General features: G+C 40.6%; 1 protein-coding gene across 1 annotated transcript in view; it reads left to right on the top strand.

The window, feature by feature from the left end:
- Positions 1-2820, top strand: part of CPED1 (cadherin like and PC-esterase domain containing 1) — a 294480-nt gene extending 291660 nt beyond the window's left edge. Inside the window, exon 22 of the mRNA XM_032643898.1 lies at positions 514-2820. Within this exon, the coding sequence (XP_032499789.1) occupies positions 514-753 (240 nt within the window). The 3' untranslated portion in view covers positions 754-2820. The remainder of the gene's footprint in view (positions 1-513) is intronic.
- Positions 2821-25161: the final 22341 nt, after the last annotated feature.

Below are 25161 nucleotides of genomic sequence, written 5' to 3'. Positions count from 1 at the left end.
TGCCCAGAGAAATGAAACTACTAACTGTAACAGCGTCAGTTTATGGGTGTGCAATGCAAAACTATTTTCTCTTTTCTCTGAAAATAGTTGTAGCTATCATTCTATAAAAGGATGCCATGACGGGCTTAGAGTACCATGTTTGAATCAGTGACTCAACAAAGGCATGTTAGTATCCTCTGTATGTTAGCATCTGGCCTAAACACACACACACACAGCAGTGAGGCAGAGACACTGTCTGAGACTACTCCTTAGTTGCATTAAAGACAGCTGCCCTGAGGTAAGAAAAGGGGCAGAAATTCTAATTTCAACCTTGGTCCTTTTTGAAAGATAAGTTACATTGGTTCTTGGTCATGTCAATCATATTCATGTCCCTTGGGCAACATCTGTAACATCTATGTGCTAGAGATGTTTTCTTCAAGTTTGTGAGTTAATTATCCTGCTCTTTGCGGGTCTCAAATGTCCTTGATTTTACCTCACTATTTTTTTTTTTTTTTTTTTGCTCTTTATTTGCAGGTAGTGAAATCAAAATTATCCAAAGAATATCACTTTCTTAAAATGAAACGATCAAGAAATCATATTGTGGGAAAATATTTCAGCAATCAAAGCAAAGTACAACAACGACAACAAGACTCTGTAACAAACGTTCAATCACCGTATCATGTCAGAGGTCCAGTTAATCAGGTTTGCTCCGAAATCCTTCTCAGCAGGATGTGTGCCAGTGAAAGAACTGTGCAGACTCTGCAGAAGGACTGAACTTGGAATAGGATTCAAGTCACTCACCCGGACCATGGTTTAGCAGCCGAATCCTGTGCATGCTGTGTATTTTGGTTCCACCGCCCATGCTGAGGCACACCGGCACACACAAACACACCAATGCACACGTAGCTAGAAAAGTCCTAACACTTTCTTTTTCTACAGCTTTATAAAGTTAGGATGTGCACATGGAAATCAGCTGGTTTCAAGATGAAAGACAGAACTAGAAAATGGTGACCTGAAGTATAATCACAAACTAGATCCACTGTGGCCTGGGTATTGCATTGTGATAATAAAGAGAAATATAGACATTTGAAACATGGGGGGAAAAGATAATGCTCTTGAGTATTGCCTTATCATCTTTATCGTCACCTTAGTACTGGAAAGGGGAAAAAGGAATTACATTACACCTGCAAGTGGGGATTACGCTCGTGCCCTTTACCAGGAGAAAACATGGCTCTGATGAGGCTTTAGGCTTTGTGAATCCAATGCTTATGAAAACCGCTTCTTCCTAGATTTTTAACATCCTGTAACTGAAAGGAAAAGAATAGTAATGCTCCTCCAGGGAATTCTAAGAGATTCTATGAAAGCGATAGGAAGTGTAATATTTTACAGTTAAAACATCAATATATTTCTTTGCATTCTTTGTAGTTTTCATAAACATTCCCTCCTAGCCTGTCTGTGAACTTGGATGGGTAACTGCAGTCTAAGTTGATTAAATATGTAATTTTAAAGTGAGAAAATATAGTTCTTCATGGGTTACTTTATAATGTTTCATTGATGATATTACTTAAGAAGGCCTTTGTTTGCTGTTAGAACTCTATATAATTTAAGATTGCAATTATATTTTATGTAAATATTTTGCAAAGGTTAAGCATTCTCAAGTGCATAGGCATTTATTTCCAGAAAGCATTTGTATATGTCCACAAATACTACTCTGTTACTAGTAACTGTATTTTGATTTTCCTGAGCAACTGTATCTAATCCAGATTTAGAAAAGACATAGAATTATTTTTTTATAAAACTGTGGCATACATGTAAAACACATCTAATCCTAGTACTGAGAACTTTCTCTTCTATACTTCAAGTTTAAGATAGTAAAATTTTTTATTGTACAAGCGATTTGTTGTGAGATAACATCTCACAGTTACAATGGCTCTTAAAGGATTATTTTCCTTTTGGGGAAAAAAGGCTGAGAGGGTTAATTCAGTATTTAGCTGAAATTACCAAATGTACGAATACCTCAATTTCATTACTATACAAAAACATAAAACTATTTTGATTGATCAGTTCCTTAGTATGAATATCCACCTCCTTTAAATACTCTATTTTTATATATATTTTTATATGAAAGTAAATATGAATTTATATTAACGGTCTTAAATTATATCTAGAAATGAAAATCACTTGATATAAACAATACATACCTGCATATGACGATGATAAATTTTTTAAAAGAATGGTACAGAATTAACTTTTAAAATGAAAGATTTTCTAGTATCTGCAGCTATATGCAAGCATCATTTTTAGGTTTTCAATGGTTTTTTAATGATATAAAAGGTTGCCAATTCATGTAGCATCTCCATCCTGTTTTAATATACAGTACTACATATTCTGTAACAGATTTATAGTCAGTGGATGTTTCTTGTAATTTACTATCAACCTAACTGTAATATACTTCTGACTGAGGTTAGCTTTGCATTTACCTCTTCACCATTGCAATAATAATGGATTTTAGAAACTATTTAATAATACAATTAATAAATGTCTTACTAGTAATAGTCTGTGTTTAGAGAGTATTTTTTTTTCCTTTTTATTGGAGGTATACACCATATAGTCAGTGATCCCTTGGCAGAGATATCATCCCATGGATTCAACTACTAAAGTCTGGTTCAATAAGATAAGATATACTTCCTTCCAACCCTGATATTCTCTAAATTTTGATCAAATGAACTCCCTGCTGTACAATGACCAAAGCTTTTGGACACAGTGCGGTGATGAGTTTTGTTTATAAGGCACTGAAATGCTACTAATCATTTTAGTTACTCCTTAATTGAATAAACTACATTTTATTTACCTTGGGGAAATAAGTGTGTGTGTGTTTGTGCACGTGTATGTGTGTGTGCTTAACAAGTTCATAATTGCAATGAGAAAAAATAGAGTACGCATTTTCACATATCTTTCGATGTAAAGGTTAAAGGAAGTGAATTATTTTTGGTAAGAATTGATTAGTATCCAATCTAAACTAAAGAAAACATTATAATATTAAAAGTCAAGAATGACTGCATAAGCATTTCCAAGCATCCCTGCTGACATTGTGTGTGTGTGCGCGCACGCACGCCTGCACTTAGAGGCACGGTACACTATTTGCCAGCCATCCAAGTAGGCAAAGAGGATCCCATAGGGACATATGAAAAAGAAGGTTCACCATCGGCTTTATACTTGGATCATTTAATCTTCTTTATGTAGTTCCCTCTGTTCTGCAATCTTTGCTACAGAACGATTCCCAGAAGGCATTGGAAAAAAAATCACTGGTTCTTTAGGATTCTTTATGTATAGCATCATGTCATCTGCAAACAGTGACAGCTTTACTTCTTCGTTTCTGACTTGGATTCCTTTTATCTCTTTTTCTTCTCTGATTGCTGTGGCTAAAACTTCTAAAACTATGGTGAATAATAGTGGTGAGAGTGGGCGACCTTGTCTTGTTCCTGATCTTAGAGGAAATGCTTTCAGTTTTTCACCATTGAGAATGATGTTGGCTGTGGGTTTATCATATATGGCCTTTATTACATTGAGGTAGGTTCCCTCTATGCCTACTTTCTGGAGAGTTTTTATCATAAATGGGTGTTGAATTCTGTCAAAAGCTTTTTCTGCAACTATTGAGATTATCATATGGTTTTTATCCTTCAATTTGTTAATATGGTGTATCACGTTGATTGATTTGCATATATTGAAGAATCCTTGCATTCCTGGGATAAACCCCACTTGATCATGGTGTATGATCCTTTTAATGTGCTGTTGGATTCTGTTTGCTAGTATTTTGTTGAGGATTTTTGCATCTATGTTCATCAGTGATATTGGCCTGTAGTTTTCTTTCTTTGTGACATCTTTGTCTGGTTTTGGTATCAGGGTGATGGTGGCCTCGTAGAATGAGTTTGGGAGTGTTCCTCCCTCGGAGAAAAGGGAACCCTCTTGCACTGTTGGTGGGAATGTAAACTGATACAGCCACTATGGAGAACAGTATGGAGGTTCCTTAAGAAACTAAAAATAGAATTACCATATGATCCAGCAGTCCCACTACTGGGCATATACCCTGAGAAAATCATATTTCAAAAAGAGTCATGTACCACAATCTTCATTGCAGCACTATTTACAATAGCCAGGACATGGAAGCAGCTTAAGTGTCCATCCACAGATGAATGGATAAAGAAGATGTGGCACATATATACAATGGAATATTACTCAGCCATAAAAAGAAACAAAATTGAGTTATTTGTAGTGAGGTGGATGGACCTAGAGTCTGTCATACAGAGTGAAGTAAGTCAGAAAGAGAAAAACAAATACTGTATGCTAACACATATATATGGAATCTAAAAAAAAATAATGGTTCTGATGAATCTAGGGGCAGGACAGGAATAAAGATGCAGATGTAGAGAATGGACTTGAGGACACGGGGAGGGGGAAGGGTAAGCTGGGATGAAGTGAGAAAGTAGCATTGACATATATACACTACCAAATGTAAAATGGATAGCTAGTGGGAAGCAGCCCCGTAGCACAGGGAGATCAGCTGGGTACTTTGTGACCACCTAGGCGGGTGGGACTGGAAGGGAGATGCAAGAGGGAAGGGGTATGGGGATATATGTATACATATAGCTGATTCACTTTGTTATACAGCAGAAACTAACACAACATTGTAAAGCAATTATACTCCAATAAAGATGTTTAAAAGAGAAAGCATTGATTCTTGAGATGGAAATAGTTCTGGTAATGTTTATGGGGAAAACATAATGCTGTTCTGCATCTGAAATTTCTTCTTTTAGTTCCATTTCACTGAAGGATTCCAAGAAGAAATACAGAAACTGATCAAAAATTATGTAACCCAATAAGAGTCATTTCAAAGCCATAATGCTTTGGCATGGTGGGAGTGGGGTGAAGAGGAGTGGCGGGTGTCTAATACAGTGATAAGTTAAGAGCTCAGAGAGGTGATCAGGGTTAGGATCTTATTAAATATTATCTTACGGGCTCCTTAATTTGAGCAAATACTGAGAGAATCATCAGTATCTAAAATTTTTCTCTGAGCATTTTCATCTTATAAAAAGAAAGTTAAAAATGTCATCAAAATCAGTGGCTAGGATTATTGTATTTAAAATGAACAAACAAGACTTTGAGTAAGCTTATATGGGCTGATAACGTCAAAAACATGTATCCAAGTACAAAACAATACTGCACTACAGCATATTCTACCATTTTGACTGGATCAAGGAGTAGTAAGTGCTCTGCCAATACTACTGTAGTTTTTTTTTTTTAATATGTTTTTGAAGTTCAAATGATTTTGACTGTTCTTCGGAACCAAGGCTTCAAAATGCTTGGCTTTGTTTGTTTGTTTGTTTGTTTTTGGCTGTGTTGGGTTTTCGTTTCTGTGCGAGGTCTTTCTCTAGTTGTGGCAAGCAGGGGCCACTCTTCATCGCGGTGCACGAGCCTCTCACTATCGCGGCCTCTCTTGTTGGGGAGCACAGGCTCCAGACGCGCAGGCTCAGTAGTTGTGGCTCACGGGCCCAGCCGCTCCGTGGCAGGTGGGATCTTCCCAGACCAGAGCTCGAACGCGTATCCTTTGCATTAGCAGGCAGATTCTCAACCACTGCGCCGCCAGGGAAGCCCGGAAACAAGGCATTTTGATAGATCACTTCAACTTAAGGAGATGAACTAGACGTCGTCAGAAACCCCTACTAAAGACAGCAGGATACTGCCAGTCCCTACAAAATAGGTTTTGTATTTGCCCCAGCTTCCAAGATTTCTTACTGTCAAAGAGCCTTTTATCATGTTTTTACTGGGGCCGTAACTGCTATTAGCAACTTCCATATTTATTTTACGGTTCAGTCACTTGGTGTTTGGGGCTGTAGAACTCATTTTTTTCTAACTGATTCAGACCGTGCAGTCCCCTCCTAAAATCATGCTCCATTTGTTTTCTCTATGTTCGTTGAAATATAAAGAATTTGTTTTATAGCTCTACTAAATGTCGGACCACTATGCTTTACATACTCAATACACAATCAAAACACTAATTCTTAAAACTTATCAAGAGTATTTACAATTTGTAAGTCTATCTACAGTGTAAATAAAGATTATAACTTAAACCCAACTAACGGTAAGAACAAAATTAAAGCAGCTACGTTTAGAAAAAAACACTATAAAAGGATTCCTACAGGATCGTCATATCTAGGTAAATTAGATTTTCAATTTGATTTATGCTAACTGGTATCTTTTCCCAAGTCCATAGCACTCTGCAAAGAACTGTTTTCACTTAGTTTTTAAAAGTCTTTTTCCAACTCTTTGTGTAATATATCTGGGGGGAAAATTGCATTTTAGATTAGGTTATGAGAAGACATTTAATATATCTAACCAAGTTATTTTCTTAAGAAATTTGTGTGTAGCTTCATATTATTATTTCCATTACATGGAAAAGTCATTCTTATAAAAATCATTAAAATATTTACATCTTTTAAAAGCAAAGTAATTACAATTGATTATAGGCACATCAGAATTCAGAAACAATATGGTGTCATAAGTATAAAGTGTATTCAGCTGATTCTCAACTTGTAGTGATTTTTCTTATTTTACGGTTGGCTGGTGAAATACATCAATTTGATGCGGCTTTTAGTGCTAGGCTAAACGATTTAATGGTGATGGTATGTGATTTATTTATATAGTTTGTTCAATTGTACTTCCATATTTAAAAGATAATAAAATCTGTTCAAAATCTGTAGATTAAATTCTCAGTATTGGCATCAAGGTCAACATTTTGATTTTCTTTACAATCCATAATTTAATTTTTTATTTGGTCTATAATTTGTCTGCTTTTAAAATTAAATTATGAATTTGTATATTAGAAAAAAAATTTTAAGAATGTTAAAATAAAATGGGCATATGTTGTAACATATGTTCAGTCATATATCCACTGATCTCCACTTTGATATGAGGTTGTTTGGTCTTCTGTAGATCTTCTTACATTAATAGCTGAAGGTTTGGGATTCAGGACTCTTGACATCCCTTTGCAGTAAAAACATGGAGATGAGATTATGGTACGAGATGCCAACACTGAAGCCAGTGTTAATGCTTTAGGCCCATCACCATCAGAACTGGTTGGAAAGGGGGGCTACCGCAGAGGAGAGAGCCTCTTCCCGCACTGGGTTCTGGGATGGATAAAAATTATGAGCACCTCCAGCTGCCTTTGACAGACCCTGGACATCTCTTCAGACCTCTTCTTAATACACAAGTCACTTTGGAGGGTCTCATTCCTAAGGAAAAAATAAATAATAATTTTCAAACTTTATTGGACCCAAAATTATAACTTAGATTAACCAAATAGCAGCTGAATGTGCCTTTAATGATACCTTCTTATTTATAATCAGGAAATATAGAAAGTGACCTCTAACCACCAACATAGCATATCCTCTGGAGAACTTGGAACAGTAATCCATTCCTCACTTCATTTTTTTTTCGCCCATGGGATCATTCACCCTACTGCTTGTCCTCAGCTTTGCCTTTGAAACTGAACATGTGTGCGGTATTTTCCGCATGCATTTAATATGTAATACAAGATACATTTTAAAACTTACATTTTTACTCTCTCCTCCTTGCCTTAGTTACATGTAACATGAAGCTTATGTTTTAACAGTCATGAGCTCTCCAGTTTTACAGTATCATAAAAAGAGTTTATGAGCCTTTTGTTAAAACTCGGTGCCTATGTCATGGGCAGGGCATGAAATTATTTTCAGCTACTTCTTCTACTTATAAGATAAAATTTGGTCTGAATTAAGAATCACACAGGGGGAAATTGAAACAATGCCTTTGTAGCCTAAAATGAGTTTAGTCATCAAATGATACAGATTTGGGTTCACCAGTTTCCACCACATGTGCATACCCCCCAGGGAAAACCTGGTCTCTGTTCATACTTGTCTCTAAAAAGTCCCCATTTCAATGTTCACATTAGTTATGCAAAATCAATGGCATGTTTTTAAAGGGTGTGGATACAACCTTAGCACAAGTTATTCCTGCCAAGAACAGGAATCATTTCAATAGGATGGAGTTTCCAGGGCCATGTTATTGGTAAACACCGGAACTCTCTTGGCCACCTACCCTATAAATAAATGGAAATCTTCCATGAATTATTTATGGATTCTGAGATGAGGCTGATACAGACATTGTATCTCAGATTTCTATTTCCCAGAAGGATGGGCAGTCTCAAGTGGGTGATCGGCCTAAGTGGTGTTTTTCTGTTTCCTGGGGTCATCATAAGCGTTTGAAGTACTGAGTCACTGGAAGTCGATTTCTCTCCCAATGGCAGCCCCCCTGGGCAGCATCTTCAGTAAACCGTTATCAATTACAGTGCAAATAAATGCCTTCCCTTCACCACTGAGCACGGACTTGTTATCCTGCCTCTGCAGACATGAAAGCACAAACTTGGAGGCCAAAACCAAGCCTTCTCTGGTCTGTGTCTGGGCAGAGGGTGTGTGTCAAATAAGGGATTCAGAAATGGATTCTGGATTATTTTAAACAAAAGTTCATACTGAGAAAAAAAATACACATACACCCACTTGTGTAAATATGTGTTTCTTTGTGTACATACACATACACACAAAATAAAATAGATGGTCAACAGGTAACAAATCATCTTTGAGCCATTGTATTAGTTTCTTTGAAACATTCCTCTTAATTTTGATTTATAACGCTGTGGAAAGCCTTTAGAATAACAGGTTCTCCATCTCTGGAGGCCTCAGCCAGGTGCTCGTCTGGACACGCGGGGAATGTAGCTGGAGGTCTCTGCCAGGCAGAGCCTGGAGGGGCGTGCAAGGGCGGGGTCCGGCAGATGCTTCTCTCTGAGAGGTGACAAGCGACCCAACTGCCAGAAACCATCAGCTTGAGACGATGTTAGGAAAAGCTGGACTCCACTAAGATGATAAAGAGAACTTGGAGAAGGAAAGAGGCCGGGGCAGCTCGGTGTCCTGTTGAAAATAAAAATGGATCATTAGGGCTTTCTGGGAGCAATTACTCTTTTATGGTCGAGGATGCAGTGATGAGCTCCGCCCCCTCGCCTCCGCCCTCCTCTCCCCCTCCCAGCTCTCCGGAGGGGCTCTGATCTCTCTCACCGGGCTTTCCCGCTGGCAAACGCTGAAGTGGCTGAGGAATGAGAGGGCGGCTTAACTGAATCCTGTAGGCTGTGGCGAGGGCACCGTTGCATGCAAGGCACTTGGCAAGATCACAGTGGTACAGCTCATTAGGTTAAAAGGGAACTGCCTCCCCCCGTGGAATTTGTCCCCCTTTTTGTTACTTCCGCAGTCCCTATATCCAACTCTGCCATTGCACTACCACATTATACAATAATTATCTAAACTCCCCAATTTTTATTCACCATCCCGCATGCCCCCACTAACCTGGGCCCCTCAAGGCCTGGTATTGACTCTTTTTTTGTTGTTGTTAACATCTTTATTGGAGTATAATTGCTTTACAGTGGTGTGTTAGTTTCTGCTTTATAACAAAGTCAATCAGCTGTACAAATACATATATCCCCATATCCCCTCCCTCTTGCGTCTCCCTTCCTCGGACCCTCCCTATCCCACCCCTCTAGGTGGTCACGAAGCACCGAGCTGATCTCCCTGTGCTATGCAGCAGCTTCCCACTAGCCACTGGGATTGACTCTTATGCGAGTTTCTGCCATATACTTCCTAACACAGTGTCGGAGCTCAGCATCTATTTTTCTCTCATGCTCCTTCCTCTGTCTACTGCCTCTCAGCTCAGATGCCATCTCCTCTAGGAATCGTCCTCTGATTCCCCAGATACGGGTCAAAGTGGCCTTTCTTTGTGCTTCCTCAGCGCTCTCTGCTTCCCTCCATCCCAAGCTTTATCTTTCTTTGTCTGTTTCATAATTTGTACCCACTGGAATATCAATCCACAAGGAAGGAACTGAGTTTTTTGTTTGTGCTTATTTACTATTTATTTTTAACTGTTTTATTGAGATACAGTTTACATACCATAAAATCCCCTCATTCCAAGTGTACAATTCACTGGTTTTTAGTGTATTTACACGTTTGCAACCGTCACCATAATCTAACTTTAGGACATTTTTGTCCCCCTAAAACAAATACAGCAGTCGCTCTCCACCCTTCCCCTTTTCCACCCCAACCTTAGGCGACCACTGGTCTGCTTTCTGTTCCTATAGATCAACTTGCCCTGAATATTTCCTATAAGTGGAGTCATACAATATGTGGTCTTCTACAGCTGGCTTCTTTCACTTAGTATTTTAATCTTTGCATTCTCAGTTTAGAAATAAATTGCTTAGCACAGAAAAGAGATTCAATGAATTTTTCTACCATGAAAAAATAAATGCACTAACCAACTCTAGCATTTTCTGGAGCTAGAAGTTGTGCTCAAGAGAGAGCTCGTCCAAGAGGCTTCGACAAAGCTTTATGTTAGAAATAGCATTATCGCTTCCTAAGCCCTTTTTAGCAGGTGCCAATTGTTTGTTTGTTTTTTCCCATGGGGCCCCTTGGACTGAGGTGAGGCACGGAAGAGGTAGCTGGGGGAGGGGTGAGCCACGCATGGGAGCTGCCTGCCTGGGCTCCGGGGAGGCTGCTGGGCGCTCAGGGAGCTGCTGAGGCCGGGTGCCGGGCCCTAAGTTTTGCAGCCCACGCAGGTCTGAGGTGCCCCTGCCTCCTCTTCGCTGGACCGAGTCACTGCTCACAGCACTCACTGATGCTCTTTCCGCCCTGCCCTGTCAAAACTGGAGAGGGTTTGCTGAAGTCATGCCCAGGTTTAATGAATAATCGGTACTGAGGTTTTCAGAGAGGACACGGTCAGACATTTTTAGTTGTAGAATTTCAGAAATCAGCTGTCCAGAAATGGGGCTGTTGGAAGAAGCGAGGAGCGTCACATAATGTATCTCAAGGATTCTGCCATTCCCAAGAACAGAGGAGACAGGAGAGAGGCTGTAGAGATGGCCCCATCCACAGCTGCCTGCTAACCTGACCCCGGGGTTTGTGGGAAGATGCTCCTTCAGGCGTGCATACCAGTGAGGCACGGCTTCTGATCTGTAGAAATATTTCTATTAACTTTCTTTTTCTACCGTACTATTGTCAACTGCAATATTAATGTAGCATCAAAATTTATCATTTTTATGTCATAAATCTCCCTTTAATTTTATACATAATAAGTGCTTACAGATGCAAATCATGTTTGAATGGAAGGACATAATGGTTAAAAGAAGTACTGGCCATATTGTAGTAATTTTGCAAACAGCTGGTTCAAGTTAACATATGTGTATTCCCAGTCTCGTGTATATGAGATACAAGTTAATGTTAACAGTACTTTAACAATGCAACTGAATCTAATTATGGAATTGAAAGCGCTATGGGTAGAGGGATCACATTTTCACTGAAAAGCATAGGTAGACATCTGTTTCTGGTGAGTTTCAAATAGGTACTTGCATCTTTTACACTCACCAATTCCATAATTTTTTGCAACCGTGGATTAACTAATTGTCTGCATTTTTTTTTTCTAAAACTAGATGGCAGATATATTCTTCAGCAATTTAATTTTGCCAGTGGCATTATATATGCCTTTTAAATATGGGAGGTGTAAAGAGGGCTGCGACTGGAATTTAGGGCAAAGGGAAAGCTTCCTTGCTTTGTCACCAGATGGCTCCCCACTGTGTCCACAATTCTTTATTTTACTAGATTCTTCTGTTGGAAATCCTTTCAATTAGTGAAATCACTTACATTAACCTTCAGGGTCTCTTAAGATGCTAATATCCTTGGAACATTGGGGCTGTTAGACATTTCAAGTAGGAGTGAATTAAATTACATTATTTTTCTCCCGGTAGCTGGCTAAAGTCAATGCACTGAGTAAATACAAGGAATGGAGCATGATTTTGAAGGGAACCCAGTTGCAAAGAAGATCCCTCTGAGAGAAAGGGGAGCCTGAGAAACAAGGGGCATTGGCTGCCAATGGACCACTGTGCCCAAGTGCCATGCTGTGTGCCAAGTTCACTTCTGACAGCTGACATTTAAAATCGTTTATTCTTGAGCAACGGACTTGGAATACAGTACCTCTGCAGAACTGCTAAAGGAATTCAAAATTTTCACCTGGAGAGGTGAAGGTTTCAAAGATGGCCTGATTGGGCTCTTCCCATAACCTACCGTTGTTTTGCATTTTATCAGTTCAGCTAAGTCAGAAGACCCAATTAGAATCACATTTGTTCCTCCTCTAGCTTTTCACGTGCTGCTTTCCACTGCCCAAAACAATGAAAGATTGTGCTTTTTTTTGGCATTGCACTTTTTCTTTTTTTTTTTTTTTTTTTTTTTGCGGTACTCAGGCCTCTCACTGTTGTGGCCTCTCCCGTTGCAGAGCACAGGCTCCGGACACGCAGGCCCAGCGGCCATGGCTCACGGGCCCAGCCGCTCCGCGGCATGTGGGATCTTCCCGGACCGGGGCACGAACCCGCGTCCCCTGCATCGGCAGGCGGACTCTCAACCACTGCGCCACCAGGGAAGCCCCAGGGTTGCACTTTTAAGCAGGAGCCCAATGCATCTAAGAGCAGGTCACTTAGACAGTTGTCAAAGACGTAAAGCATTGTTAAAGGGGAGACAATCACTCACCGGCTTAATTGTTGATGGAAATAAAAAGTTTATGTTCATCCTTTATTGCTTCGAGGATTTGAATATCAGTGCAATTGGTCTATGATGCCAACTATCTCAAGGATTTCCAGGATCAATCTGTCGGGTCTGGTGGGCTGTGTCCCAAGTGTTTTATCTATTCTCATGGTTCCATGCAGGTGCATTTTTCAGAGAGAAAATGAGTTACTTAGTCAAGTGTATGATGACAATGGTCCCCTCCTTCTAGAGCTTCCAAACAAACTCCTCCAGATCATGTATATGTGAAGATATATTCCACAAGCTTGTAAGACGTGAATGGTCACTGGCAAATGAGGCAGATTAAAGAACACAGTGGTGAAATTCCATGTTTTAAGGGACTTTGAAGTATTTTTAAAATTTGACTAAATATGCCCATTGTCTCCGGTGTCCAGAAAGGTAAGGTAGTTTAGTGGCCTGAGGGTAACCTACAAACATTTCTATCCTTCTGTCTCTTCCATGAAAATGTAAAGCATAACTTTTAACCTAAACAGAGTGTGCTCCACTTTGCAAGTGTTTACTTTTATGTCGTACTGAAAGACAACCACTGGCAAAAGGTTTCTTGGAGGAACAGGATTCAAACACTTAAACCACAAATTCTTATAGTTCCAGAAATGTCAGCTTTTTTTTTTTTTTCAGCAGCACACCAGTTGGGAAGGCAAGCCAGTTTTGACCATCAGGTTACAAGAAGGAAAGAAAACTAAAAAGAGGACGCAAGAGAAGACGAGAAAAATAAGGCAAGGGAAGGAATGGGAGCAAGAGGAATTAAGGGGAGAAAGAAAAAGGGGTTTAGAAACCTTAAGAAATGGTAGCAGATGTCATTTGTTGTCATGTTCATCAGTCAGCCAAAATGGTCTAAAATTTAACCACAAATTCAGCAAGTGGAACTTCGAGGCTATGTCACAAAAGGCAACAATGGGTCAGAGTCTCCAGCTGAAAGCTAAAATTTTCAATTATCCAGATGTGTGTTTGGTTTTACAGCCATTAGGTAACTGCATTGCTGACAAAATACAAAGATGCTCTTAATCAGAGAGAGGTTACTTGTAGTCACGAAAGGAAAATGTCTTATTTTATACTAACTAATCTGATTAGTTTGAAACTGCCTTTTGAAAAGGACTTACCTTTTTCTTAGCTTAGTCTCCAGAATCATGAGAATTTTCTTGTTTTTGGAATAAACCTAACCATGGTAGCCCACTTGCTAATTGTATTTCTTGCTTTTCCCTGTAATAAAAGTTGTCCTTGGGCTTCCCTGGTGGCGCAGTGGTTAAGAATCCGCCTGCCAACACAAGGAACACGGGTTTGATCCCTGATCCGGGAAGATCCCACATGCCGCGGAGCAACTAAGCCTGTGCGCCACAACTACTGAGCCTGCGCTCTAGAGCCCGTGAGCCACAACTACTGAGCCCGTGTGCCACAACTACTGAAGCCCACGTGCCTAGAGCCCGTGCTCCGCAACAAGAGAAGCCACCTTAATGAGAAGCCTGCACACCACAACGAAGAGTAGCCCCCACTCGCCACAACTAGAGAAAGCCCGCGCTCAACAACAAAGACCCAATGCAGCCAAATTTATTATTTTTTAATTTATTATTTTTTCAATAAATTAAAAAAAAAATAGTTGTCCTTTATTTTGATTCAAGTGTTCCCAGTGTAGAAACTTAACCCTTTAAGTTATCGAGATATTTCAGTGAGGTTTCATTAGATTTTCTGTACAAGCCTGATCATGCTAAAACAAACAGATGAGCAAACCTCCACAATATTTAGACAGTGAATGCTTAGACCTCTCAAGTCCTCTCCTGTGCTAGACTGAAGAACATTAGCCAATATCATCAAAACAGGAGACTGGAATACTCTTCTTTGGGGAACCTGACTATTCTAAGATACAAGACGTAAATATACTGATATTAAAGATTCGCTAATAAAATGACCCATTGAAATTACCCTAAAATAAAATCCAAAATCAACAAGTCCTACCCATATGCTCAGAGCTAATTGGCTTTAAATGCTCCACTCGTAAACATGAGCAAAAACAAGGATTCCCAGATATCTGAGGCAAGCTTCTAAAATGACAGATAGAGACAAAGCAAACAGAACAGAGCCATGTGGAAGAAGCAGGGGGAAGAAAATTGCAAAAAACATCATTAATATACTGTGTTAGACAGAAGAATGGCCCCCCAAATATGTCCACATCTGTATTGTTTTTTCAGAGCTGTTATAACAAAATACCACAAACAGAGTGGCTTAAAAACAGGAGAACTTTATTCTCTCACAGTTTTGAAGGCCAGAAATCTGAAAAAAAGATGTCAGTAGGGCTACAGTCCCACTGCAGGCTCTAGGGGAGAATACTTCCTTGCCTCTTCCAGCTTCTGGTGGCTCCAAACATTCCCTGGGGTATTGCTCCTCAGTCTTCCTACCGCCTCCTCCTTTTTCCCTTTATCTGTCTTCTCCTTTGCCGTCTCTCATAAGGACTCTTGTCATTGGGTTTGGGGCCCACCCGGGTTACCCATGATGATATCATTTAAGATTCTGAACTTAATTATATCTGCAAAGAAATATAATTCAGAAAAATCCAAATAAGAGCACATTCACAGGTTCTGGGTATTAGGCAGTGGGCATATCTTCTGGGGAGAGCTGCCACTCAACCCACTACAATGTTCTAAGTCCTGGAATCTATTAATGGGTTACCTTATCTGGAAAAAGAGATTTTGAAGGAATAATTAAGGTAAAGATCTTGAAAGGGAAAGATAGTCCTGGATTATCCACATGACCCCAATGTAATCACCAAAGTCTTTGTAAGAGGGAGGCAGGAGGGTCATAGTCAGTGAGAGGGGTATGACAGTAGAGGCAGAGATCAGAGTGATGTGAGGAAACAGCCATGAACCAAGGAATGCAGGTGGCTTCTAGAAGCTAGAAATGACAAAGAACCAGATTTTCCCCTAGAGCCTTCAGAAGGAACCCAACCCTGCTGACCCACTGTAGACTTTTGACCTCCAGAACGGTAACATGATCAATGTGTGTTATTTTAAGTCACTAAAATTGTGAGAATTTTTATAGCTGTAATAGGAAACGAATACATATATTCAAAATGACGAGAAAATATCAAACCCTTAAAATCACAACAGGATATTATTTAATTTTAAAATGGAACGTGCAGAGAACATAAAGAAGATCTCTTCGAAATCAGACACACGCACACACACACACACGCACACAAGCACATATCCACATATACACATGTATACCAGCAGAACTGAAAAAATAGAATCCAAAAACGATACAACTGAGAAAAATCTCACAGATATTAGAGGAAAAAAATATGAAAATTAGAACAGAGTACTTACAAAACTTACAGAACCAGACAGTTAATCCAACATTCACAAAATAAAAGTTCTAGAAAGCGGAAAGAAAATAGCGGAGAGAAAATCATCAATGAAACAATTTTAAAATATTTTTCTACAAAAACACGATTTTCACATTGAGATGGCCTACTGAGAGTCCAGAATAGGTAAAAATACACCCACATTTAGCCACATCATCATGAAATTTCAAAATATCACAGAGAAAGAGAAGATTTCAAAAGATATCAAAGGAAAAAAATAAATTCATATACAAAAGATCTGGAATTAGACTATATTCCGATGTTTTAATGATAACAACGGAAGCTAGAAAACAATGGAGAAATGTCTTCAAAATTCTGAAAGAAAATTATCCCTAACCTAGAATTCACCACTAGTCAACCTACTAGAATAGGATAAAACTATTTTAAGACAGACAAGTTCTCATAAAGTTTATCTCACATACACTCTTTCTCGGGAAGCTACAGGAACATGTGCTCCCCTAGAACAGGGGCCTAAACCAAAAATGGGAAATACACAAGATTCAGAAAATGAGGTTTCTACAAAGACACAAGAAAAATGTGATCTGTGGGGTGATAGTGAAGCAGATCACAGATGACACTGGCCACCAGATGCGGAGGCAACCATTCCAGACTGGGACAGGTGAGGGGACATGGGAGACTCTGTGTCAAAAAGATAAAACGAATGAAGCTTCTGATTCACCTCAGGAAATTTAGAAAATTGGGAGGTTTGGGGTTGGATTCATGATAAGCACAAAGAAACCAGGAAAACAAGGGACTTCCCCAGCTGTCCAGTGGTTGAGACTCCACGCTTCCACTGTAGGGGGTGCGGGTTCGATCCCTGGTCAGGGAACTAAGACCTCATGTTCCGTGAGACGTGGCCAAAAAAAAGGAAAACCAGGAAAATAGGGGGAAAAAGCAAGTAAGGAAAGGAAAATAATCACAGTACATTACATGGCTTAGCATGAATAACATTATGTGTCTTATAATATAAAAACTGACTGCTGACCTAACCACAATTTTGAGATAAATATATTGAGAATATAAAGGCTACAAAAATACATGCTGCGGGGAGGAGTGAAGCAGAGCAAACCCTCAAATTCCAGAGTGGAAAGTCACAGATAAAGCCTAATATTTTCAAAATTAAGAAGTAACAGTATAGGGCTTCCCTGGTGGCGCAGAGGTTAAGAACCTGCCTGCCAACACAGGGAATGCGGGTTCGACCCCTGGTCCAGGAAGATCCCACATGCCGTGGAGCGACTAAGTGCCATAACTACTGAGCCTGCACTCTAGAGCCTGTGAGCCACAACTACTGAGCCCGCGAGCCTAGAGCCCATGCTACACAACAAGAGAAGCCACCGCAATGAGAAGCCCGCACACCACAACGAAGAGCAGCCCCCCCTCACCGCAGCTAGAGAAATCCCACGGGCAGCAAGGAAGACCCAACGCAGCCAAAAATAAATAAATAAATAAATTTATAAAAAAATAAAAGTAACAGTATAAGTATGAAGTTTAACAGGTTAGAGCAAAATACCAAAAGAATTCAGCTAAGAGAGCCGGAAGTTAGTACTTCTGGGGAGAGTGTACAGGGAGTGGCGAGTAGGAAACTGCTGTTTTTCATTACAAGACTTAGCTAATTGTTTAATTATGTCATACAGATGATTTTTCAATACCTGTGATACTGTGAGAATTTTTAGTAGAAGGATCGTTTTATTTAAGTTGTTTTGCAAAGTTCCATTGATTCACTGGTGTACCCCTTTGATTAGATTACTGAATGGTAGGTATAGTTTAAATATAAGGAAAAGAGACCCAGAAAGATTCCAAGAAAGAAAGATTCCAAGAGGCCACTGAATAAAACTAAGTCAGAAAGATAGACAATGCTGCCTGAGTTTCCTCTTTCCGAGAGGTTCTTCTGTTTTCTCCAGCTGTGAAATATATTTATGACTTTCAACTCCTTTCTTTTGTTCATTTTTGAGGGCCAAGTGAAGACACACCTTAAAGCAAGCGATTAACAAAAATAACCCTCCATCAAAAGTGTTATCAAATGATTTAAATGATCCTGAAAACATATAGCATGTTTCTTGGTATGCAATCACAAGGAGCTCTAACATGTTTTGTCTGGTCTGAACATTTATGCAACTCATCAACAAATAATTGTGCATACGAAATGAATCAAAATATTTCTTCAGCGTTTTAATGAACATCTATATACATCAATATTACAACATATTTCTCAAATTTAGCCTACTGACGTTAAGCCTCCTGTTGATTACCTATCTTGTGACTTCTCCTCATCCACCTGTCTATCCTTATATCGATTACTCTAGACCACCCAACATGCTTCTGGGCCACTTGCCTGAGATGACAATGTGTGAGGGACCATGAATTAATTTCACTGTTACCAAAGGAAACCACAAGCAGAAAAATAAACCAAATAATGTGTTCTGAGGTTAAATAAGTAGAGGAGGATGACATTATTCAGGGCCGCTATGATTTTTGCTGAAATCATCCCTCTGCTCCTCTGGGTTAATCTGTATCTTACCAGAGCTGCCAAGGGCACAGGGCGCTAGTGCTGCAACGGGTATTGATGTGTCCTCTACTCACCACTCCCTACGCTGATACTAATTATCACTGCATAGCTTGTCTTTTCTCAGAATACAGTCCACAGCCTCTGGGTCACAGTTATCCTGCCCATAGCTTCTGTAAGAGATTCTTCATCTGCCTGCCCATCTAGCTTGAGGGCTTGCCATTCTACATTTTACAGTAGGCAGCAGACTGATACCTTGCTGTCTGCCCAAGGAAGTAAGGACATCCTTCAACATGTCTGTACTCTCATTTCTTTCTTCTATGGTGAGGAAATCTGTACCCTATTTCCCACCTCATTGGTTACTCCTCCCCTGCAGAGAAAGAGTGGCCAGTCAATGGGTCCCTGTCACCAGTGGGTACCTCCAAAGCAGGATGGCCCCACCTGCCCTCTTCATAGGCCTGGACATCCTCGGGTAGAGTGAGCTGTCCTCGCCACTTCCTGTGGCCTCCTGCCAGCCTCCTTTCTCAGGTCCAGTTTTTCAGCGTGAGACTGGGTGGATCTATTGGATCAGCCTTGCTGTCTTCAATTCAGGGGGAAGGAATAGAAAACTTCACTTCGCATAATCTAGCTCGACTAGGAAGCCTTACACTTAATAAACCTGATACTTTGCCCAAACTGGTTCAGTTTTCCGTCTGCATGCTTTATTCATCAGAACCCCTGGGACAGGGAGGGGAGGGGAGTATCAAGGGGAAGATTCCAGCACTGAACCCCGCCCTGGACTGCCAACAATCACTATAAGATTAAGATATGCTGAAGGCCAAATCAGTCCCTGAAGGAAAACTCCTTTCAGCCGAAGCCTGCCATAACGCAGTTAGCCTATAAGGCAAATTTTAGTTCTCTCCCCAAAACAGCATGAAAAAGTGGCTCCACTGTATTTGTCTGGTGCTGGTTTCGTGAGTGTGCCCTGGGGATTGCAGACAATACGCTGGTGCTGAAGTAGCAACTGAAATCTTTTACCCAGTCGGCTGGACTCAGGCTCTGTTCTGGCATGTGGCCCAGTATATCAATATTGTGGTTTTCAACCCATTTTGGAAGCCGTTTCACTAAGCTATGTGACAACCCCTAAAGTTGGTCTGGCACCAGGAGACTTCATCAGATTGCGAACTTGAGAGCCCTCAAGTCAGCTGTTTCTGTATTGATGCCTCCCTTCCTGTAATCACTAACAGAAGGTGAGGGGGCTACAGTCAGAACACACCTCACACCTTCAACGCCGTTCATGTTTATGTCTCTGAACCCTCGTAAATCTCCTGGGCTCTGAGCACTTGCTGACTCAAATAAAAGCACTCTCTGGAGGCAACTTCAAGTAAGCGTTTGAGTTATTAGCAGAGCTCAACAGACGTACCTGGAAAAAGCACGTGGCATGGCTACAGATTTGTCAGAAAGATTTAAGAGTATCGGTGTATTTACCGATTTGAACACTAGCAAAAACCGAAGCTGCGAATACTCTAGACCCAGCCGTCTGATGGTCCCCTTGGAAATTGTGCAGACCATGTGGACCGTACTATGCAACGTACTAGGTACAAGTCATGGCGGACTTCCAGCTGAAAAGTGGCAAATTAGTAGATGATGTCAATGCTGACAGCTCTCAACTTTATGCTTCATTCATTCCAGTGTCAGGAGAGATGCCTTGTCTGTTAGAACGACAACCACACAACCAGTATTGAACACCTACTACCCACTCAGCCTTGTTGTAGGCATTGGGGGGGGGGGCGTGCAAAAGAATTCCTCATATTCTTTGATTTGAAGAGGTTTATAATGTAATTGGTGACTTACAGTGAAGGCACGTTAAACCACCAGAAAGCAAAAGTAAATTAAGAGATACATCTTCTGATAGGTACCTCAGATGAAGTAGAAATTAGGCAGAGAGGGGTGTTAATATGATTAACTGTGTAAGACTCCCTGAAAAAGTGTGACCCAAAGAATGGGTAGGCAGGCTTGGGTAAGTAAAAAAGAAAGAAAAAATTCTAGGTATGGAGGCAGGGTTTCTCAAGAAATCGAAATAGTAACATGCAAGCCCTGCTTGTGGAAAAGGGAAGAAAGACATTGGGCTGCCTAGGGAGAATGACCATAAGGAAATAGAGTGAATTTAATAAAAAAAAAACAGCTATGGAGAAATCCTGAATGAAGGATTTTTAGAAGTCAAACCAAAGGTTTTACAACATAGGGAGGGGTAAATAAGAAATCATTCAAGGTTTCAGTGGGGAAAGTGAAAAAATTAAAGTTAAATTTAAATGTGATTCATCTGGTGTGAAGATGGAGTAAACATCAAATGGTAACTGTTGCTTGACCAGACTTAACAAACCTCACTTCAACGTGCTGCCCACCCACGATGAGGACAGTAGCCAATGGTCAGACGTATGGACAACCGCCTCGAATACAAAGGCAGTTTCAGCATTTGCTGAGTTTTGACTGGCATTTTGTTGACAGAATTACATCACAACAATTAAATGTAATTATGCAGACCAACAGTTAGAATAAGATAGACACCGCTGATTCTTTCTAAATGACTTCCCTCCAAGTTTTCTCCCTTAAAGTTTGAGATTGCTTGATTTTAGTAAAAAGGAAAAAAAAGGGCTTCCCTGGTGGTGCAGTGGTTGAGAATCCGCCTGCCGATGCAGGGGTCACAGGTTCGTGCCCCGGTCTGGGAGGATCCCACATGCCGCGGAGCGGCTGGGCCCGTGAGCCATGGCCGCTGAGCCTGTGCGTCCGGAGCCTGTGCTCCGCAACGGGAGAGGCCACAACAGTGAGAGGCCCACGTATCGCAAAAAAAAAAGAGAAAATTTGTTTTTTTCCATTATAGACATCCCAGTGATCTCTCCATAAATAGTACTCCTAAAAATATGAAAGTCCAGATTTTTGAAGTTTTCTTGATAATTTTTTAAACTCAATAATAATTCATTAATTCAGTTGTTTTGTTATACAGAATTCAGAAAAAAAAATGTTTTGAAAAGGGGTATGGAGAGATTCAACATTCTCCATGCATTTCAGTTTTGACAAATAGTGACCACTCTTTTTTGTCAAGGATTTTACTTATGTTCCCTCATTCCGAAAAGATTGCATAATCAGTGCAGATAACCACTAGAGACGAGCCACTTTCCATTAACACTTATCGAGTCTTCTTCAATCTTAATTTCTAGGACAAGTAAACAAAAAAAATTTTTTTTTTACTTTCATAGTTGTGAAAATTTACAAAGCAAGACAGCATCCTTCAACTCCTGTCCCTTCTCCTAGTTCTGTCACTGGTGTCTCCTCTGCTGCTCCAAGTCGGGCTTTTCAGGCCACCAAAGGACAACAGGACATCCAGAATGCCATTCTCTGCCCCCTCCTGAGAGCCAGTGGTCACAAGCCTGTGCTCTGTCCCACACTGGTAGCATCCAGGTGGAATTTAAAATAGAATGGATGAGGACCCAGTTATGTAAAAAGTCACCTCTGGTCTTCTGTTCCATCATGAGAGTTAAGACCAGCTGGGGTGCTTCTGGTATCAGTTTCCAGTACATAAGTCTCTGTGATCTGCAGCAGAAATTCTTACAACAGGGCCCTTAGAAGTCTCGTCCTCTGATGGACTGCCAGAGACAGAGTCCAAGGCATATCTGTGCAGGCAGACTTTTTGCTGAGTTTCCCAGGGACTGAGAGAAAACTACCAGAAGGCACAGCCTCTCCTGGGTTCTACAGCTAATCATCTACAATTGTCCCGGATGGGAGGTGGGGTTTATTGCTGGCCAGCTACTTATCTTGGTTCAACTGGCCCAGTTGGTCAGAGAGGACCATGGTCAGAGATGCAGTCTCTCTGAAGAGCTTCTCTGAGTGAAATGAATATTTCCTCTGGCTCTCCCTCCTAAATCCCCTTTTCCAGAATGTAGCTCAAAACACCTTACCGTTGCTAGGAAAACAAATTCATGTACCCTTTTCGCCAGATCAAGAAGCTACAGATGCTTCAGTAATCTGTGCAAACTTGGAGTTACACTGTGCTTTGCTTCACAGCATTAATCAAATTTTAGGTAGCTGGGCTCAGATCATGGGATGATATAAGTTCAGCTCCCATTTTGAACAATTAGTGGTATGATCTTTACAACATTTTTTAGAAAGCCTGCCTAAGACAGTAAGCACCAGGTTATGTTCTATCAGACAGTTAATATTTTGTTCTCTCTCTGAATTACAAAATCACAAATAATAAATAGGAAATGAGATTCCTTCTTGCTGCTAAAGAAACAAACAATTTGAAATGTGTAGTTGCGTATATGTTTGGATTTGACCCATCATTTACTTTATTCTTCATCTTTAAATAGAGAGCATAACCCCCACTAATGGTAGTAGAGATGAACCACTTCAAATTAATAAGAGATATAAATTAGATTCTGAAGGAGCCCCTCACCTTCATATTCCAGGATAAAGAAAATATCTGTAACTTCTTTTATCTTCTAAATAAAGTTTCATGTGACCTGACAGGATTATAATACATTTTAAAATTCGACCACCTTAAGATATTTCTGCAAAGAAAATATTTCATTTTAGTTAAAATCCACAAGGAAAAGTGGAACAGAAGATACAAAATGGGGGCCAGAAAACTCTAGCCTGTGCCACCCTAAGAACTGGGGCCCCTCTCTCAGGTAGACAAACCCGGTCGCTAGGCTTCCTCCTCCTAGGAGTGCAAATTCACTAGCAAATGCAGTCTCTCCACCCCACCACATCCATGTACACACCATGCCTACCGCCTCCCTCCCTCCAGCCCTGTGGAAACTCCAGTAAGAGATTCAGATCCGAAAGAGCTTTTGAGCATTTTACAGGTGAGAAAGCTGAGGATCAAAAGTGAAATTGATTGCCCAAGGTTATAACCTGCTAACTGGAAACCCAATCGCTCAGCTCAGCCCAGTGCTCTTCCCACTATACCTCCCAGTCCACAAAAACCAGACAGCAAAGTGGGGGTGGGGGACGGGGGTGGAGGTGGAATGGAAGGGCATCCACGCAGACCGCCATCTGCCTCTGAGAGACCCGACTTCAGGGAGACCTCTTCAGGAGACCCACCCACCCATTGTGGGTTTTTGTTTATGTTCACAGAACAGAACATCTCTTTTGATGGCGAGATCTGTGAACTGTGATATAAAGATCCACGGGACACAGAAGAGGAATTTAGACCTTGAGACCAGATACCTGGGATTTGGTCAAAAAAAGGAAAAAAAAAAAAAAGCAGTGCTTTTTAATCAAGTTCTGAGGCAGTATGTTGTGGTAGGAGAAACAAGACCTCTAAAATAAGATCGATTTTTGACTCTACTATCTTCTAGCTGAGTGGCCTTGAGCAAGTTTCTTAGTGTCTCCAAATTCATTTCTTTATCTATAAAATGAGCACCAATTTGAGGGGTTTGAATCTTTGCATGGAGAGAGAAGAGAGAAAACACAGGGGGCATGTAGGCTCTCAGTGCATGACACAAAAAAGGCACTCAAATGTCTGCTTGTTGAATAAGAAGCTTAATTCTTCAGCTGGACCATCTCCTGGAAGTAAGTCTCCTTTGCTTTAGAGATATGAACAGAATGACCCCTAAGGCCCTAGACCACACAGAAAAGATGCAGGACCACTCAGGCCCTGAAACTGTGCCTTGGATTTGAAACTAGTTGACCCAGTGGTCTTCGACTCTAAGGATAGAATACTGTGAGTGCCCCTCTAAAGGTTTATCTGGACGCCTGGACAGTGTTTGATCCCTAGACTAACAACAAAGGCAACATTCAAGTGACCCCACTCCCAAACTAGATTAAGTAATCCTACAGTGTGTGTTCCCAGAGCACAATACTTCCCCAATGCATTCATTGCTCTGGCTGTGATTGCCAACTGGGCTATAAACTCCACTACCATTTAACTCAGTGCTATCCCCACTTTTTAACCCGTAACAGAGGCTCAGTATATCTTCCTAAAGGAAAAAAGTCCAGCAACTTCCTTAAAACATCTACCATCGTTGGCTCGAAAAATCAACCTAAAGTATTCGTGTTCTCCACTCCCCCAGTTCTTCCCCAATACCCCTGCAGAGGAAGCCTCTTCTCTAGTTTCACCATTTGGGCCACTTAGATATCTGCTCGGGATGTTCCTCACCACGTTCTTAATCTGTTCAGTAAATTGTGCTCAAAACCAGGATCTCGTGTACTGGGCCCCATGGCAGGAGTTCAGCAGGGAATTCTCCACTATCCCTCATGGAGAGGCTCACAGAATAAAGTGAGCTTGGATGAAGCCTCTGGTTTTCAGAGAGGCCACTAGCCATTAGCCAAAATATTTCTGGATCAGTAACTACACCCTATCATCAACTTGACTCTCTAAAAATTACAATGTGGCTTTAGGACCTGGTACATAGCGTTCACTCAATAAATATTTGTTGGATAAAGGAATGAATGGGACAGGATGGGAATTTCAGTGAGCTTTTATTGCTCTGGGCTGATATAGGAGACATGCAGCAAATAAAATCATTTATTTGAGGATAAAGCTAATAAAGTAAATCTTTAATTTGAGTAAGTCTGGATTTTGGAACCCACTAAGGTGGTATGCCCTGAAGAGTTTACGAACATTTCAGAAGTCCTCTGAGGAG

Source organism: Phocoena sinus, chromosome 9 (genome assembly GCF_008692025.1).
Source record: "Phocoena sinus isolate mPhoSin1 chromosome 9, mPhoSin1.pri, whole genome shotgun sequence".
Taxonomy (NCBI): Eukaryota; Metazoa; Chordata; class Mammalia; order Artiodactyla; family Phocoenidae; genus Phocoena; species Phocoena sinus.
This window is presented reverse-complemented; position numbering and strand designations above follow the sequence as displayed.